The sequence below is a fragment of the Amborella trichopoda genome, chromosome 12, assembly GCF_054954075.1.
Source record: "Amborella trichopoda isolate Santa Cruz 75 chromosome 12, AtrichopodaSantaCruz75HAP2 v2.0, whole genome shotgun sequence".
In the NCBI taxonomy this organism is placed as follows: Eukaryota; Viridiplantae; Streptophyta; class Magnoliopsida; order Amborellales; family Amborellaceae; genus Amborella; species Amborella trichopoda.
Window position 1 is genome coordinate 18467421 of NC_142347.1, and position 16430 is coordinate 18483850.

Sequence of the window (16430 nt, forward strand, 5' to 3'; positions counted from 1 at the left end):
TTGATTTTAATTATTTTTGGAATTTTAAATTTTCTAAAGTATGGAAATAAATTTTGAGATAATACTACGAATTTTTTACAACAAAATTATATGTTATGATAAAATTTTAGGGTGCGCCTTAATTGGATTGTTTAAGGTTGCAGCTTTATAGAAACCGCACCCTTGTTTTTTTTGTAAGGCCGAGATCTTATTTCAAGTTTTACTTTGACCGTTAATTCGATGGCGTTTTTTGTGCATCACACTGCGGTTCTCTCTCTATATCGCACGTTTACGTTGTGGCCTTTTTCCCGCCAAGCTAAACCCTAGCATGGAATGAGATAGAGAAACCCTAACCGGTCGAGGAAAACCCAAATAGTAGAGCTCGGAGCTCCCCTCACCCTACAAGTTCTGTCTGCACTAATTTGTACAGTACCAAGAGTAAGATCAACACAAACCCTAGACGAAACTCTGTGTGCAGCGAGAGTGAGGAAAAGGGAAATGACAAGGGAGGAACGCTTGGGGGAGAAGAGGGGGGAGGAGGAGTCGAGGAGGAGGAGGAGCAGCACCCCGCCAGAGGAGGATCCCTTGGGTGACGATAATGACAACGAGGCCCTGCTGGTGGCATCGGTGGAGAATGAGAGGAGGCTAGCGAGGCGACTCCGGCTCAGCCCCAATCCCGAGCATGTGCCGGAGAGCTATGAGGGGATGCGGCAACAACTTGAGTTCCATCCGTCTGTATTCAGAGCTCTGGAGCGCCACCTCCCCACCTGCATGCTCAGGGTCCCCAGGGATGCTAAGCTCGACTTCATGCGCAAGGTCTTGTTCCGGTACCTTCCCAATGGGGATTTTGCAAGGGTATTATGTCTGTTCCCTCCCTATACCCCATGATGACTCCATACTCTCTCTCTCCCCTGTTCCCTCTCTTTTGGTTATTGAGTCTGGCTAAACCCAGTCCACTAAATGGAAATAAATGTATGATCTTTCAATTTAACATTGGCTCACTAGGAATTTAGAATGCGTAGTTCTGTCATGATTTGTCATGAAATAGGGCTTACTAGCAATTTGAATGCATAGATATATCACAATGTAAATGATAAGAACTGTTGCATGGTTCAATGCCTTCATGCATGCACATATGCACTTATATGTGTGAATGTACAAATAGGAGACGTTCCTACATCTTGACAGCCTGTAAAGGCCTGCTTTCACCCAAAATTAGTTGTTACGTCATTTCACAATTCCCTATGAATCTTTGCTTGACTGTGCATCTTTCCTTTTCGTAATTCAATATTGATCTTCTCATCCTGAGGGAGCACTTATTTATGACATCACTACACCTATTACCTTTTATTTCTGGATACTCTCAATGGAGCTAAAGCTTATGCCAATGCCTTGGCTAGAAGGTGTCTTTCTGGTTGCTTCTCTTTTAAGATATGTCTAATCTTTCATTGATTGTTTTCTCTTCTCTTCTTGCCCATGTCTATGACTCAACTTTTCTGCCCCTTTTGGTGCAACTCGACGCATAAACCTTCCTAGCTATGTTATTTGTTATCTATTGGAAAACAAAAGTGCATTGTGCCCATAACATGTCTGAGGTGGATGTTTGGCGTCATTTTGAAGATTTTAAGCTGGAGGTGGTGTTTATGTGCCTCATCTGATAACAACATGAACCTTCCATTGTTGAATTACTCTTGAAAATTGACAGCTTAGGTATCTTGGTTATGGTGGTGCCGATTGCAACAACATTTCCCAAGTTTGAGTCCCACAGCTTCAATGCTTAGAAAAGGTGAAGACCTCTGTATCTTGATTATGGGTTCTTAACCTTTATAGCAGTTTATTTATTACGAATTGTCTTTGACACATCACTTTGGGTGTGCACTTTATCCTGTCCAGGTCTGCAAATGGAGATCATGAAAGCTTTAGATGTTTGAACTTATTTAATTGTCTTTGACCCATCACCTTGGGATTGGAGGTGTCTCCATTTTGCTGGGCCAGGAAGTTTGAACTTATTTAATTGTTGGCAATTTAAGTTTTTTTTTTGAATAAGTTGACAATTGTATTGATTTAAAAAATGAGTGCAACAAAGATCATATATAAAAAATAGGCAACCCAAAATTTCGGTGCCCTGTACAAAAACCACCATGGGCCCAAAAAAATGCTCTACATCAGATTCACAAGAGAACAAAAAATTGCATTGGCTTCTTTAAAAACATGGCTCCAGGTAACCCTCATAGAGCTGGAAATTTGAGAGATTTCATCAAAGATGTGATCAAGTCTCCAGGGCCATGTAGCTGCTCCCAAGACCCAAGTAATTATGTTGCTGGAGTCACCTTCTACTATCAATTTAGTATTCCAGCTTGGGTCAAATCTTTGGAGCCCTTCAAGCAAAACCTTGGCCTCTGCCGTGGTGGAGTCCGTAACTCCAACAAGTAAGGAGAAGGAAAGGAGGGTAGAGCCCTCAGAATTTCTAATAATGCCCCCAATCCCCAAGGGGCTCTGGTTACCAAAAGTGCATCCATCAAAATTAAGTTTGGTTGCCCAGCTTTCTGTAGTCTCCACAGAGGGGAGCGGGAAATCCTCGGAGATCTCAGATAAAGGAGATCATGCCAATTGTGATGCAGTCTGCGGAAGATAAACTTCGAGGGGTATGTGGTTTCCGGCCCAGAAGGAGACAAAGGTGCGGTATTTGTCTATCAAAGAAGGGATGGAAGCTACTTCCCCCCTAAAGATTTTTCTATTCCTTTCTAGTCAAATAGTTCACAAAATAGTAACGATGGAGGCTCTCCAAAGGAATTAATCTAGAATTACTCCAAGGAGTATGCAAGTAGGTAGAAAAGACCTGAGGAGTGGATTGGGGAGTGACCCAATGCCACTTGAAGAGGTTGAGCACATTGGCTCAAAGGGCCGAGGCTACTTCACAGTGGATGAGGAAATGAGACTTTGTCTCTTCTATTGAACGACACATAGCGCATCTGTTTGGAAGAGTGGGCCTCTTCTTTGTAGTTGGTCAAGAGTTAAAGCCTTTTCATGGAGTGTAACCCAACTGAAAACTTGGATCTTTGGGGGGATGGAGGGGAACCATGGGTTTGCAGCTATAACGGGAACAATAGTGATGGGGGAGGGAATCAAGCTAATGGCTTGGTAGAATGCAGCAACTGAGAAGGTCCCTGAAGTGGCAGGAGGCCATATGATCCTATCTTCCCCAGACAGGGAAAGAAAAACCGAGTGTAATAGGTTTGAGACTTGAAGAGTCCTGAAAAGTGTCCAATCTCTTAATCATTGAGGGCCCTTTTAAAATTGGGATTCCAAGTTCTAGAAATTCCTAGAACGGGAAAAACAATCGGTCGCTGTAGAGTTGGGATTAAGGGCGAGCCCTAAGAGAGAGGGGAATTGCTCTTTAAGAGAGCTGCCGCCAACCTAATGTCATGCTAGAATGAAATACTATTGCCCAACCGTGGACGGTACCAGATCCATCACAAGAATAGGCTACAACAATGTTGGAGGTACCTCCAAAAGCTTGAGATATTGCTAGTAGACCTGATAGAGGGTAACCATGTGTGATCTTGGTAGTAGTATTTACGAGAGATGACCTCTCTCCAGTGGTGATTAAGTTGTGTGGCATAGTGTCGCCACCATTTTCCTAACAGGTTTAAATTGGTAGCTCTTAAGCTGTGAATGCCAAGACCACCTTGGGATTTGGGTAAACAACCTTTGCCTAAGAAATAAGGTGAAATTTATGGCCACCTTCACCCGACCACAAGAAATCCCTCGAGTTTTTCCAATCTCGCTAGAATTGATGCTTACATGAGGACGAGCGACATGAGGAAGAGTGGAATATTAGAGAGGGTAGCCTTGATGAGTATCAATCTACCAGTCGAGGATATAAATCTTCCTTTCCAAGCTACAAGCTTCCTCTCAAATTATCATTTATAAGGCTCTAAAAGGTTAAGTCATGGCAAATCGAGACAAAGAGGAAGCCCTAAATAGGTAGAAGGGATGTTGCCTACTGCACACCCCCATTGGTCGGCTAGGCTCTCGACCGAGGGATTGTCTAAAGCAACACCCATCATTTTAGATTTCTCCATATTGACTTTGAAGCTAGTGGCTAACTGGAAGCATTGAAGGAATAGAAGCAGGTAGTCAACTTGTTGCTAGTATGCGTTGCAAAAGACGAGAGTATCATCTTTGTATTGAAGGTGGGATATGGGAGGACCTGACCTTCCTATGTTGAAGCCAATAAGAAAGCTTGTTCGAGACATCCTTGACATGAAGGGACCGAACACATCAGCTACTATGGCAAAGAGGAAGGGCAACAAAGGATCACCTTGTCACAGGGCTTTAGAAGCCTGAAAATATTCCTCGGAGAAGTCGCTGATGAGCACGAAGAAAAATGGACTGGATATGCATTCTTGGATCCATTTTCTCCATCTAGCCTTAAAGCCCATTCTAAAGAGGGTCTCGATAATAATCTTCCGATCTACATGATCATACTCCTTCTCCTAGTCATGTTTGATGATAAGCATTGGGATATTTTGAAGGTGGCGAGAATGAATGCACTCATGGGCTATAACTGCCCCATCTAGGATCTGGTGATCCTTGACAATGATCCCTGGAGTTGGAGAATGGACCCAACCTAGGACTTGTCTTAGGCAGAAGGCGAGGACCTTGGCTAAAATTTTGTACGAACTGTTGATCAGACTTATGGGTCTGGAATCTTTTAGTTCTTCCACACCTTCTGTCTTGGGAACCAGCGCTATGAAAGTGGAATTCATTGTTCTGTGGATTATTCCTCTATAGTGGAACTCCTCTAAGAAGGCCATGACATCTGGTCTCATAGATTCCCAAAAGGCTTTAAAGAGGGCTATGGGGACGCTGTCGGGTCCTTAGGCTTGGTTGGAACTTAGATCATTGATTGCCCTTAGGACTTCCTCCTCGAAAAGTTCTAGTGAGTTGGTTGTTTCGGGGGGTAGGAAAGCAAAGGATAGGTCATCCATGTAGGTTTTTGGACTCCAGGGGGTGGAGAAAAGCTGGGAGAAATAACTAATGGCAGCCTGTTCATATTGGGGAGGTTGGCTCAGAATGCGCCCTCCCACCTTCAGATGGGTGATGGAGTTTTCTCTTCTTTAGCAATTAGCTATCTTGTGAAAGAAAGTAGGATTAAGTTACCTGGACTTGAGCCACTTGAGCATAGATCTCTGGGCTCAATAGATTTCCTCTTTCTTGAGGAGATTGTAATCTAGTTTAGCTTTAGACCTAAGCTCTTGTTTAGAGTGGTAGAGGTTTCGTGGTTCTTCGGTGGAGTCCCAAAATTGTATGGATTGAAGCAAAGTCTCTTCATGGGTTCGAAGGTTGCCAGGTAGCTGGGAACTCCACCACTTCAGGGAGGTCTTAAGGAGCTCAGTTTCTTCTATAGCCTGAAGTCAGCCCACCTGTGAGCTTGGGTAGCGAAGGAATCCCACTTCGAATGAGCCAGAGATGAGAAGTTGGCCTCCTCAAACCATGCAATCTTGAAGCGGAAGGGTTTAGGTCCCCTCTGAATTGCCTGAGTATAGAGTAAGATAGGACGGTTGTCTGAAGTAGGCTTGGGGAGAATGGAGGAGTGGGATCCGGGGAAGAGGTTGTCCCATTCAAGAGAAGTGAGGAACCTATCTAGTTTAAATAAGGTTGGATTGGGGGAGTGATTAGACTAAGTGTATACTGCTCCCTCTAACGGGATGTCATGAAGATGGTTTTGGGAAATGAGATCCGAGGATTGGACCATGGCAGGGGTTGTCCTATCATTGGAATTTCTCTCATGAGACCATCTGGTTACATTGAAATTACCTCTCAGGCACCAAGTGGATGGGCTCAAGGAAGCGACATGTTGAAGTTCTCCCCAAAAGTTGTCTGTTTGAATTGGATCCATGCACCACTGCGTTCTTCCACGAGACCATTTGTGATTCTAGAAAGAATTATTGGGACTGAAAATTGCCCTATGTACTGGTTAACAAGGGCGTGGATGGTTGGATCCCAGAGGACCCATATTCCACCGGAAGCTTCATGAGCTTCTACGGCCACCCATTGGCATGATCTGACACCCCAGGTTTTTCAAATGTAAGAAAGGTCCTAGAGGATCCATATTCCACCTGAAGCTCCATGGGTTTCTAGGGCCACCCATTGGCATGTTCTGACACCCCAGGTTTTTCAAATGTAAGAAAGGGAATGAGAGGGGAGCTTAGTTTCCACCAACCCAAAGAGGGAAGGGCAAAATTTGGTATTGAAGTCATGGAGACAGCTTTGATTGTTTGGGTTACCCAAGCCCCAAACATTCCAGATCAGAATCTTCATGATGAGGAAGGGGGGAGCTGGCCTTGCCGAGCGTCTAGATGGCTGTGGAGCCGAAGACGGAAGGAAGGCGGGTTGAGGGGTAGAGGATTTCCCCTTGTCATAGTTGACTCCGAAATGTAGATTGGTGAGCTCTCGCTGTCCTTTGCGAGTAGTTGCTGGAGCCTTGCCTTTGGCTTTGGCTTTGGCTTTCTTTGCAGCTTTGGTTTGGGCATCAGCCTTGATAAAGCCTTTCAATGCTTCTTTTAGCCCATCAAACGTAAGCCCCATCACTTTGAGTGCCTCGTCGTTATTACCTTGGGCACAATCGAAAGCGTTGACAAAATTAGAGTCGAGGTTGGGCAATGGTTGCTTGACAGCACCAGAATTCTGCTCGAGGAGGGCAAGGACAAGGGCAGTGCCACTGGTGAGGGGAAGGAAGGGGTCCTAGATGAAGAAGGGGCCAGAGAAGGGAGCCACTGGGAAACTTATGAGGGGGTAGAAAAGCTGGGGGTAAAGGGGTTGACGAGGGAGGAGTGGGAGAGAGAGTGATAGGGTGAAGGCGTGGGGGACAACATGGGATTAAGAGGGGTGGATGAAAGGCGGTGGAGGGTAAGAAGTGGTGGGGAAAAGGGAGGAGGAGGCTCTGATGAGGGAAGGATGGATGGGGTTAAGGGGAGAGTGGGTTGGAGGTTGAGAGATGGAGGGGAGAAGGCAGGGGGGAAGGTGGAGGCAGTGGCTGCATGTTGCTGAGAGGTACGGGCGGTGAAAGTTGGTAGGACGCTAGGATGGGATTATGTAGAGTGAGATCAGGGGAAGGGTTGGTGGAAGAAGAGGATAAGGGAGTAGGGTCAAATGGCTTGAAGTGTGGCGGCCTGCCATCTAACCCATTGGAAGGACCTTGAGACGACACGTGTAGGGCGTTCTCAAGAGGGGAAGGGGGAAAGGTCACATGGGGGGCGGGGGGGGTTGTATGAGGGGCATGTTTTACAGTTGGATCCAGCCGTTGAGTGAAGGGTCAAAGCTTGAATGGTAGCAATTGAGAGCAGGGGCAAAGGGTGAGTGGCAGCTGTATTGGACGGACGTGTGGCCTCTGGGGAAAAAGGAGGGAAGGAAGAGGCGTGTTGAGGAAGACAAGCCTCATGGATCAAGTGAGGAGGGGCACTCGCTGGCACATGATTGGACACTGAGGGGTTGATCACGTTGGCCAAGGATGACATGCTGGGGGCGAGGATGGGCGACACCAGTCTCGAGGGTTGTAGTGGATGGGGCTGGATCCCCATCCCTATTGTTGAAGCGATCTCCATAGGTGGCCCTATGATGAGCTTGTGGGCAGTTGGGAAGTGTCCTCGTTTGTGTCTACGACCATGATCACTCCGACTTCTGCGCTTACGGGATACTGTGGTCCAACCTTCCCAATTCACTGGAGGTTGGTGGACCCTAGGAGCAAGAAGCAAAGTTCTGTGGTCCAGGACATGGGGGGGGGAAGGGGGAACACAAGAAGCTAGGCTAGTGAGATGCAGAAGAATAGGCTGTCGACTTCCACCCATAGGAAACTAGGGATTAAGAAGGAGGGTTTCAACCAGAAGTTGAATGGAACCAAGAGGGAGAGAAGCTGAGGAGTTCCAGTGGATTGAGATGAAAGCCCCACAAGAATCGCAATCTTCTTAAATGTATAAACATGCCATGCTTGGACGGGAATGTGGGAGGCTCTCAACCAAATTTTCTGTGGCTTTTCTCCAATGTTGCAGGGAAAGAGAAACATCTCTGAACCGAATGGCATGGCTTGGGCTGTTAAGAACTCATAGAAGGTTCTCCTCTGAGGGGAAGGAAAATAGGATATCACCCGATGATAATCTCCGACAGGAGAGGTTAGGATTGCCTTAAGGGCTTTGCTCCATTTTTCAATGCTTGAAATGCCATTTTTGTGGGGTTTGAAATGATCCACGAGAGTTAGGCTTGTGGCCCTCTCGATATAAGCAGAATGTCTTCCCCCTACTGAAATGGAGAAAGGGGCAAGCAAGTGAGAGTGAGAAGGATGGAGAGAGGGCGTGGGGTGGGGATTGGGTTGGTGGGAGGCAAAGGATAGGCTCTAGGCGATGGGTTGTTTAGTATTATGATAAGATGAGCATAGTTCTCATAAAATGTAAGGAAGGAAGGAGGAGCGAGGGGAAGCAGATACTAGAGAGGGGCAGGGTGGGGAGCGAATGGGAGAGGGGCATAAGGATGCTGTTGGGTGGAGGGCAGATACGAAGAGTAAGGCGAATATCCCTGAGATGGTGCCATGCATACTTCCTTCATAGGAAATATTAGACTCTTCAATTTTCTTCACTTCCATTTTGCCCTGTTTCTGTAGTTGATATTGATCATTAAATTGGTGTTAAAGATTATTTTTATTTTATTTTATTTTACTTTTTAATTACATTGGTAATAGTTGGCACCATTGTCGTTAGATTATACTATGTTATCCTTTGATTATGTTGTCCCTTTTACACATGTATGGCTCTGGGCTATATATTGGAAACCATTAATTATTATCTTAAAGTAAGGGAATAGTAAGAACCATGCTCATATATCAAAACAAAAAACTAAATCAAGGGAGGCAAGTTGTGAGTTTCCTGTGATATTGTCTGATTCTCTATTTCTATGGGTTGTGATTTCTTGTTATGTTTGATTTTTATGTAATTGTTGTATTAAATTATTTGAATCATGGTAAACAAGATCATTTATCAAAAAAAGGGAGGTACTATTAGTCGTGATTCTTCTATAATATTGTTTGATTCACTATATCTATGGGTTGCAATTTACATTATTTACCACTTAATCATTTTCTTCAGGTGCAAAAAATGAAAGAATATCGGGAGAAGATCTTACAACATTATCAGGTTTGATATTCATACCATATTCTTATCATTCTTCAATAGACCCTGCATGCTACCGAATACTATCTAGTCACCATACTACTTTATCGTGCGTGTTGTAATTTTTAATTTTTGGAATAGTTCATACTAGTCTTATTGAAGCTAAATGGAGGTTTTTTGAGATCTGTCATTAAAAATGCTTTCTTTGATCCATTGTGATCATGTGTTCATCAACCAAATGGACATTGGACATAGGACCAATATTTTTAAATATGAACTTGACTGATAGTTCATCAACCACATGCTTAGTAAATGGTGTTGAGTTTGCTATGTTTTACAATTGCAAAATTGTGGCTTGTGATAGAGAAGTGACATCAACATCATCATCATATCATCTTAGCTCTATCCCAACATTTGAGGTCGGCTACACGAATCTTGTTCCTCCATTTTGCTCTACCAAGGGCCATACCCTTAGTAGGACCATAAGTCACTATGTCTTTTCTCACCACTTCCATCCATACCCCTTTATGCCTTTCCCTTGCCTTTTTAGATCCTTCTACTTACCAAATCGCAACTCCTAAAGGGTGATGTATTAGCCTTACGGGCCACATGGCCAGCCTACCCAAGTCTACTTTCCCTCATCATATCGCCTATTGAAGCCATACGTATGTTCCCTTGAATATATGCGTTCTGAATTCTATCCTTTCTTGTCTTGTCACTCATCCATCTTAACATCCTCATCTCAGCTGCATCTATCCCATGGGTATGTTGTTTATTGACCGCTCAACATTCCATTTCATAAAGTACGATTGGGCTTACAACTATCTTATCGAATTTCCTCTTTTAGTTTCATTGGTATGTAGTAGTCACATAAAACTCCGGATGCACATCTCCACTTCACCTACCTAGCTCTAGTTCTATGCGCGACATCTTCCTCAATCTTTCCATTCTCTTGGATTATCGACCTAAGATATTATGATAGCTGTGAGACCAGCTTTGCTCTATGGGGCGGAATATTGGGCGGACAAAAAAAATATACGCATAGAATGAGTGTTGCAGAGATGAGGATGTTAAGATGGGTGAGTGGCAAGACAAGAAGGGATAGAATTCGAAATGAATCCATTCTGAAAAATTTAGGTGTGGCACCAATAGGCGATAAGATGAAGAGAGTAGACTTAAGTCACCTGTTAGGAGGTGCCAGGTAGTTCAAGTGGAAAGATTGAAAAGCTCAAGGGGTTGGCCCTAAAGGACATGGTTCGAAGTAGTCCGAAAAGATATGGGGATTTATGGCCTCATTGAAGGTATAGCCTTTAATAGAGCAGAATGGAGGGCTAGGATAACCGACCCCAATTAATTGGGAAAAGGCTATAATGGTGAATAATGAGGTATGATAGAGAAGTGATCTAAGCCTCCCAAATGGGAAGCGCTGTTTTAAGCTGCACAGAAAACCAGATAATATTGTGTTAGTTGGTTAGCCAATGAAATTGATACAGTGTTGGCGGACAATTATGGTCAGTGATGTTCATTCTTCAATGCATTCTTCTTTTGGTTTTAATGCATGTATTTTCAAATTTTATTTCCAAACTATTCTTGATATTTTAGGATAGAGATTGAACATTTATTAGGTTTGAATTGTTGTTTTCTACATTTTTTGAACTGATCGTTGATGTGTTTATTGTACATATCATTTAGATAGGTGTTCTTCACCACAGTGAACAACATGTACTAGTTTTAATGAGCTGAAAGCAATACTCTAATCAATTTTCAACCATGGTCCTTTTGTTGGATCAATAGCTCCCAGAGTGGCCCATGAATATCCTATCTGCAATGTGTAGTTGATACCTTAGTGTTTTGTGAGGCTAACCCTCAAAAGATCAATTACTTATGGTTGTTCCTTAGATGTTTCGAGCTGCCCTTAGGGTTAAAGGTATACATGTCTAGAACTTAATTGCTAGCCATTGCCCTATCCTTGGGACCTCTTTAGGAGTTGGCTCTATGGATGGGGTCTGGTACAAAAGCACTTCTAAGTGAATACTTGGGTCTCCCCCTCTATGTCAGGGAGTCAGAAAGTGCACAGTGGGACGGGATTTAGAGAAGTTCGAGAGATGGCTAGCAGCCTGGAAATATTGGTTGCTCTCCTTTTCACGGCACATCATACATATCAAAGTAGCTCTCACGAGCATCCTCCTCGTCGAAGCATATGTGTTTCATGAGGCACTCCCTTGGGAGCAGTGCTGGCAACTTCCAGAAATACCATATTGTTAAGTGGGAGAAAGTTGCTGACTTAGATGGGTGCTGCTGGGCAAGGGACAGATGTTTGCCACCGACCGGGACCATCTATGGCACTCAAATTCCAAGAATCACTACCATATTGATCCTTTGCTATGGTTGCCATCTTGCACCTTCAACACTAGATCATCAGGGCATGAAAGGTAATCAACAGTATTTGTCAATGCTTTCTATGCACACTCATTTCCTTGTGAGAATTAGTGAATTGCTTAGGTTGAACAATTACAGTGCACTTGAAAGGTCCTTCCTAAGACTTTTTACAATCGCCACAGAATAGCAAACCGTAGATGCATAGTGTGGACTCTTCTGTTCTGATGCAACTTGAGCGAAGCAGAAGAAATTGAGTTTCTTAATTTAATGAAGACTCTAGATGCATGTTTCATGCAGTTCTGACAACAATAGACAACTTCTCTGTGTCCCACTTTTTACAAGGCATTCATCCCCTCAATCGTAGCCATAGCCACGACTAAGAAAGTGTGTTTCATCTTGGTGCCACCCAGTGTCCAAGCCTTAAGTTGGTTTGTGGTCCTGATTAAAGTACTAACCTTAGATTCCAAAATAGAGTTTCCCTCTCTCAAATTGTTGTTTGATGTGCAAAAAAGGGTGGAATATGTTAAACTACTTCTTCATCCTTTGTAAGTTCGCCTCATAACTATGGTTCTTCCTCCAGTTATTCAGCATGCCCTGGGTCACCCTGTCCTCCACCAATTGCCTCTTCTAAAGCTAACCTTTCTGCCTTTTGTTTAAATGTTTGTTATTTTGGCATGTAATAGTGCCTGCCATACTCTTGGCTTATAGGTCAAATGTAAATGAAGAACCTTCCAAGGCATTGAGCTCATAATGTCCATTTTTGTAGATCAAATCTAGTCAACAATTGCCTCATGGACCCTTTCCTGCAAGGAATTCTTTGGCTACTCATACCCTGAATTTGCTCGCCATTGGACCCATATTATTTGGGACAATCCTGCAAACATGGGCTGATCTTCTCTCTGGATCCCACCTGCTCAAAGCGTGATCTGACTAAACGTTGATTGATGCTTTGTTGGCAGCAAATGTGGGTGGAGTGTCCAAAAAATCACTTAGGCAAATCCCTTCTACCCTTTTTTGGTCTTGTAGGCTTGTCTGACTCTACAATGACTGAAATCCTCACTGGACTGAGGTTTTTTTATCATATCTGGGGTAATCAATTAGTTGTTCAAGATGATTTAGAAAATGTTATTACATGGGCCAAAAAGGGGTCCCCCTACCCTCGGCCATTGGAGGTTTGGAGCGTTTGTCACAATGTTTTCGAGTTATGCTCTTCTCTTTGGGATGTCCTTCTATACTCTTCTCTTTGGGGTGTCCTTTAAGCACATCTGCAGAGAAGCAGATTTTGTTGAAAAGATACTGTAGCCAAGATTGGAGCACACAATTCTACTCTCTCTGTATTAGCCACAATTTTGTACTATTTCTGATACAAGTTTACAAACACAAAACTTCAATACATTACCCTTTGTTGCCTTCCAAAGATAAGAGAAGGATGGTCAGTATATGCACAAGGAAGATCATGAATGGTAGGTCCAGTGGCAGGGGGCTACTGGGCTTGATTCTTGCCTGATGAAGGGTGGATTGTGAACATGGAAGGGGAGAGGTGATAAATAAAGCAAGGATCTTGGTAGGTGAAGTTCTGTATGCAATGAGCAGGTTATCAATATAAACTAGATTATTTTCAATTGTGTGAGTGACATTTTTTGTTAAACTTTTTAAAGATTAATTGTGGGGATTTGACCTCTTTACATAGAAATAATTTCACAATACCTGAGGCATAAATCCCATAACAAAAAATAATGAGTATGACGTTAAACTTAATTTTTATTGGAAGTAAAGGTAAGTTATTATGAAAAAATGATAAAATAGGAATAAAAGAATAAACTTTGAAGGCCATCATCATTCGGTGTTTTCCGTTCCTGTTTGTCTGGGTTCCATCAATGTCTACCAAGATTCTCCATAATATGTGAGGCCTATTTGGAGTGGAGTATATATCGGGGTGCATGTGTGCTTGCATGCGCATGCTTTGTGTGTGTGTGTGTGAGAGAGAGAGAGAGAGAGAGAGAGAGAGAGAGAGAGCACTTGGAATAAGGTTTTCCTTATTGCAGTGGGTTGAATTTTTCCATGGGCAGATATGAGTCACAGGCCTGCCATACAAGCACCATTTTTCACATTCCGGTGGGTGGCTAGATTGTGGAATAACACAATTTAGGGGTACTACCCTAAATCATGTCCTTTTATTTTCGATACGCAGATACTGTTAGGTTGCGTCAGTCACAGTTTCAGTTTGGAATTTGAGCTTGGCCCCATGAATACAAGATGGTTTAGATTGTGGGTTCCACTGCAAGTACCTCTATTGGCCATTGTACTGGGCTTCGTGCAGCTTTGTCTGATGATAGTTTTCAGATTTTCTGATAGTTTATGTAAACTAGCGTTTTAGATCATGAAAATGTACTTGTTTGGATAATCATAACTGATTTAAGAGGAAAAGTGTTGAAGCATGTTATCAAGCTTTTTTGTTACTTAGGATATTAAATGGTGACATTAGATTAGTTGATTTAGTGGTTATAAATTTATGCCATGTTTCTTGATTTTCTATTTATTTGTCGTTTTGTTTTTTGTTTAGTGCAGCCTCTGCATAAAGAGCTGTACGTTATGCACCCTACTGCTTTTTTTGTTCCGTCTTTTCTTAAAGCAATCCAAGAGAATACACTGGAGAGCTTTGGTGCTATTTTAACTGAACCATCACCAGGAATCTACACTTTTGATATGCTTCAGCCGCGATTCTGTAATTTGCTGTTAGCTGAGGTATCATTTGTCAATCTGTGCTTTTTAGGAAATGATAGAACTTGAATGCTCTTTAAAGCTTATGTGGGAAAGTTGAACTCATCTTTACATGAAACTTTGGAGTTCCTAGGTCGAAAATTTTGAAAAGTGGGTCCACCGAAACAAGTTCAGAATAATGCGACCAAACACAATGAACAAGTATGGAGTCGTTCTGGATGACTTCGGCTTGGAAGTTATGCTAGATAAACTGATGGATGACTTTGTGTGTCCCTTATCTAAAGGTAGCTTATATCATTTGGTATGATATTAAAAATATCTAGATTTTATGTGGTTTGCGATTAGAAATGTCATTTGTGAACTTTTGTCATCTCCTGGTTGATTTTTATGCCTCACATTTTTTCCAGTTTTCTTTCATGAAGTTGGGGGATCTACTCTTGATTCACATCATGGTTTCGTTGTTGAATATGGGCAAGATAGGGATGTTGACTTGGGTGCGTTGTTTCTCCTCTTGTTGTTGATATCCTATTTTCATTTGCAATTATGCTGTATGTAGCTAAGTTGACAAATCGATACAGTTTATTTGCATTTCATTGCATCCCTTACTGTTGTTTCTCATGGTTTGAGCTTAGGTTATTGTGGTATTATATTTTATTTTATCTTTTTGGTTAGATTATTATGTGCTTTTGTAATGTGTTAATAACGAAGGAAGAACATCACTAAAATAGTAAACCAACCTAAAAAAAATCATTAAGGTGGTCAAATCATACAATTTCACAGTAAAGTGGTTATTTTACACGATTCATTTCTCTCTGGTAAAATTTTGTTTGGATAAGACTGTAATTTCACCCTACTTAAGTGGCCTGAGCCAAATGACATGGATATCCATGCTTGTTCAGGTTTTCAAGTCCGGAACATGTTTAAATCTATCGTTCAGGGTTCCTTAAATGGAATAAGAAGGGTATTTACTTCATTTGGCTTAGGCCAAGGTGGCACAAGGCAAATGACCGATGAACCATTAGTTATTTAGGTTTAGGGACTCAGAGCTCATCTTTTTCATTGGCTATGCTTGTTTGGGGTTCCTAACCCTAAAGAACGAGGGTACTTTGTCATCATGCTCATACTACTAAGTGACCTGAGCAAATTGTCGATTATATTTCCACTTGTCCAGCAATTGAATTCTCACTTTTCCATTAGAAATGCTTGTTCCAGGTTCCCAAATTTGCCCAAGCAGGGCCACTTAAGCGCTGTGAAATTACTGAAACTGCTACTTGTTTAGGGTTTTGAATCCTGAAAGGGCAATTTGGGCAGTTTTAGACAATTTTTTTGAGGAAGTATGTAGTGATATCTATGTTGTTACCTAACAGAATACTAATCCATTAGATAGCTACCCACTTGTTGATAGCTACCTACTAGTAGTATCTACTGGGATAAAAGGATTGTGGCCATGTCTCTAGATTGAGGTTGTTCTCCCACTCCCTACCATCTGGATGTTCGTCTAGGATTTCCTTGAAAACAAAGTTGTCAGATTGTTATTTTAAAATCATTCACTGTTCTAATGTTAAATCGGATGATTTGATCACTGTAATGATTTTTAAGGTCTTCTCAATTAAAATCATTCACTGTTCTAATGTTAAATTGGATGATTTGATCACTGTAATGATTTTTAAGGTCTTTCTAAATAATTAACTAGTTATACGTTGCAGAATTCAAGGTTTAATATACAAAGTTGTGTATTTCTCTTTTTATCCAGTGATCCACATGGCTTGCAACTCTTTGCTGTAAAAGTTATTTGAAATTTTGGTTTTGTTGTCTTGGGCATGGTTGTTGTCATGGGCATGGTGCATGAGTTGGTCCAGTACACTCCATATCATGTGATTCAATGTTTTCATGATATCTTGGGTTTAACCTAGTAAATTGTAACTCTTTGAAAAAACAGAACTTGGGAGGTATACTCGTTTAAATGTTTTAGAATGGCTGATTCCAACATAAGGTGGAAGTCATGGGGGGAGAGTTGGAAACTGGGGTTGAAGGGTGGTGGTTTGTGTTGTTGTGTTTTGGATAGGTTGTCCTTAGTCCTTACTCTTGGTGAAGGTAATGGTTATTGTGCAATTTAAAGGTCCTGGATGTAGAGATGGGTCGGGTGGTGATGTTGGAGGGGTCTCAATTTATGCAGTTCCGAGACAG

General features: G+C 42.3%; 1 protein-coding gene across 10 annotated transcripts in view; it reads left to right on the top strand.

Moving 5' to 3' along the window:
* The first annotated feature begins 319 nt into the window (after positions 1 to 319).
* Positions 320 to 16430, top strand: part of LOC18436991 (2-oxoglutarate (2OG) and Fe(II)-dependent oxygenase superfamily protein) — a 37129-nt gene continuing 21018 nt past the window's right edge. For 2 of the 10 annotated variants that reach the window (XM_006847212.4, XM_088854273.1), the window contains exons 1-5: positions 320 to 834; positions 9120 to 9167; positions 14091 to 14267; positions 14377 to 14527; positions 14651 to 14737. In XM_006847212.4, coding sequence (XP_006847275.1) covers positions 478 to 834; positions 9120 to 9167; positions 14091 to 14267; positions 14377 to 14527; positions 14651 to 14737 — 820 coding nt within the window. In that variant the 5' untranslated portion in view covers positions 320 to 477. Of the gene's footprint in view, positions 835 to 1678; positions 1766 to 9119; positions 9168 to 14085; positions 14268 to 14369; positions 14528 to 14650; positions 14738 to 16430 lie in introns of those variants that run through there. The other 8 variants (XM_020668955.2, XR_016046250.1, XR_016046251.1 and 5 more) reach the window with 8 other exon arrangements.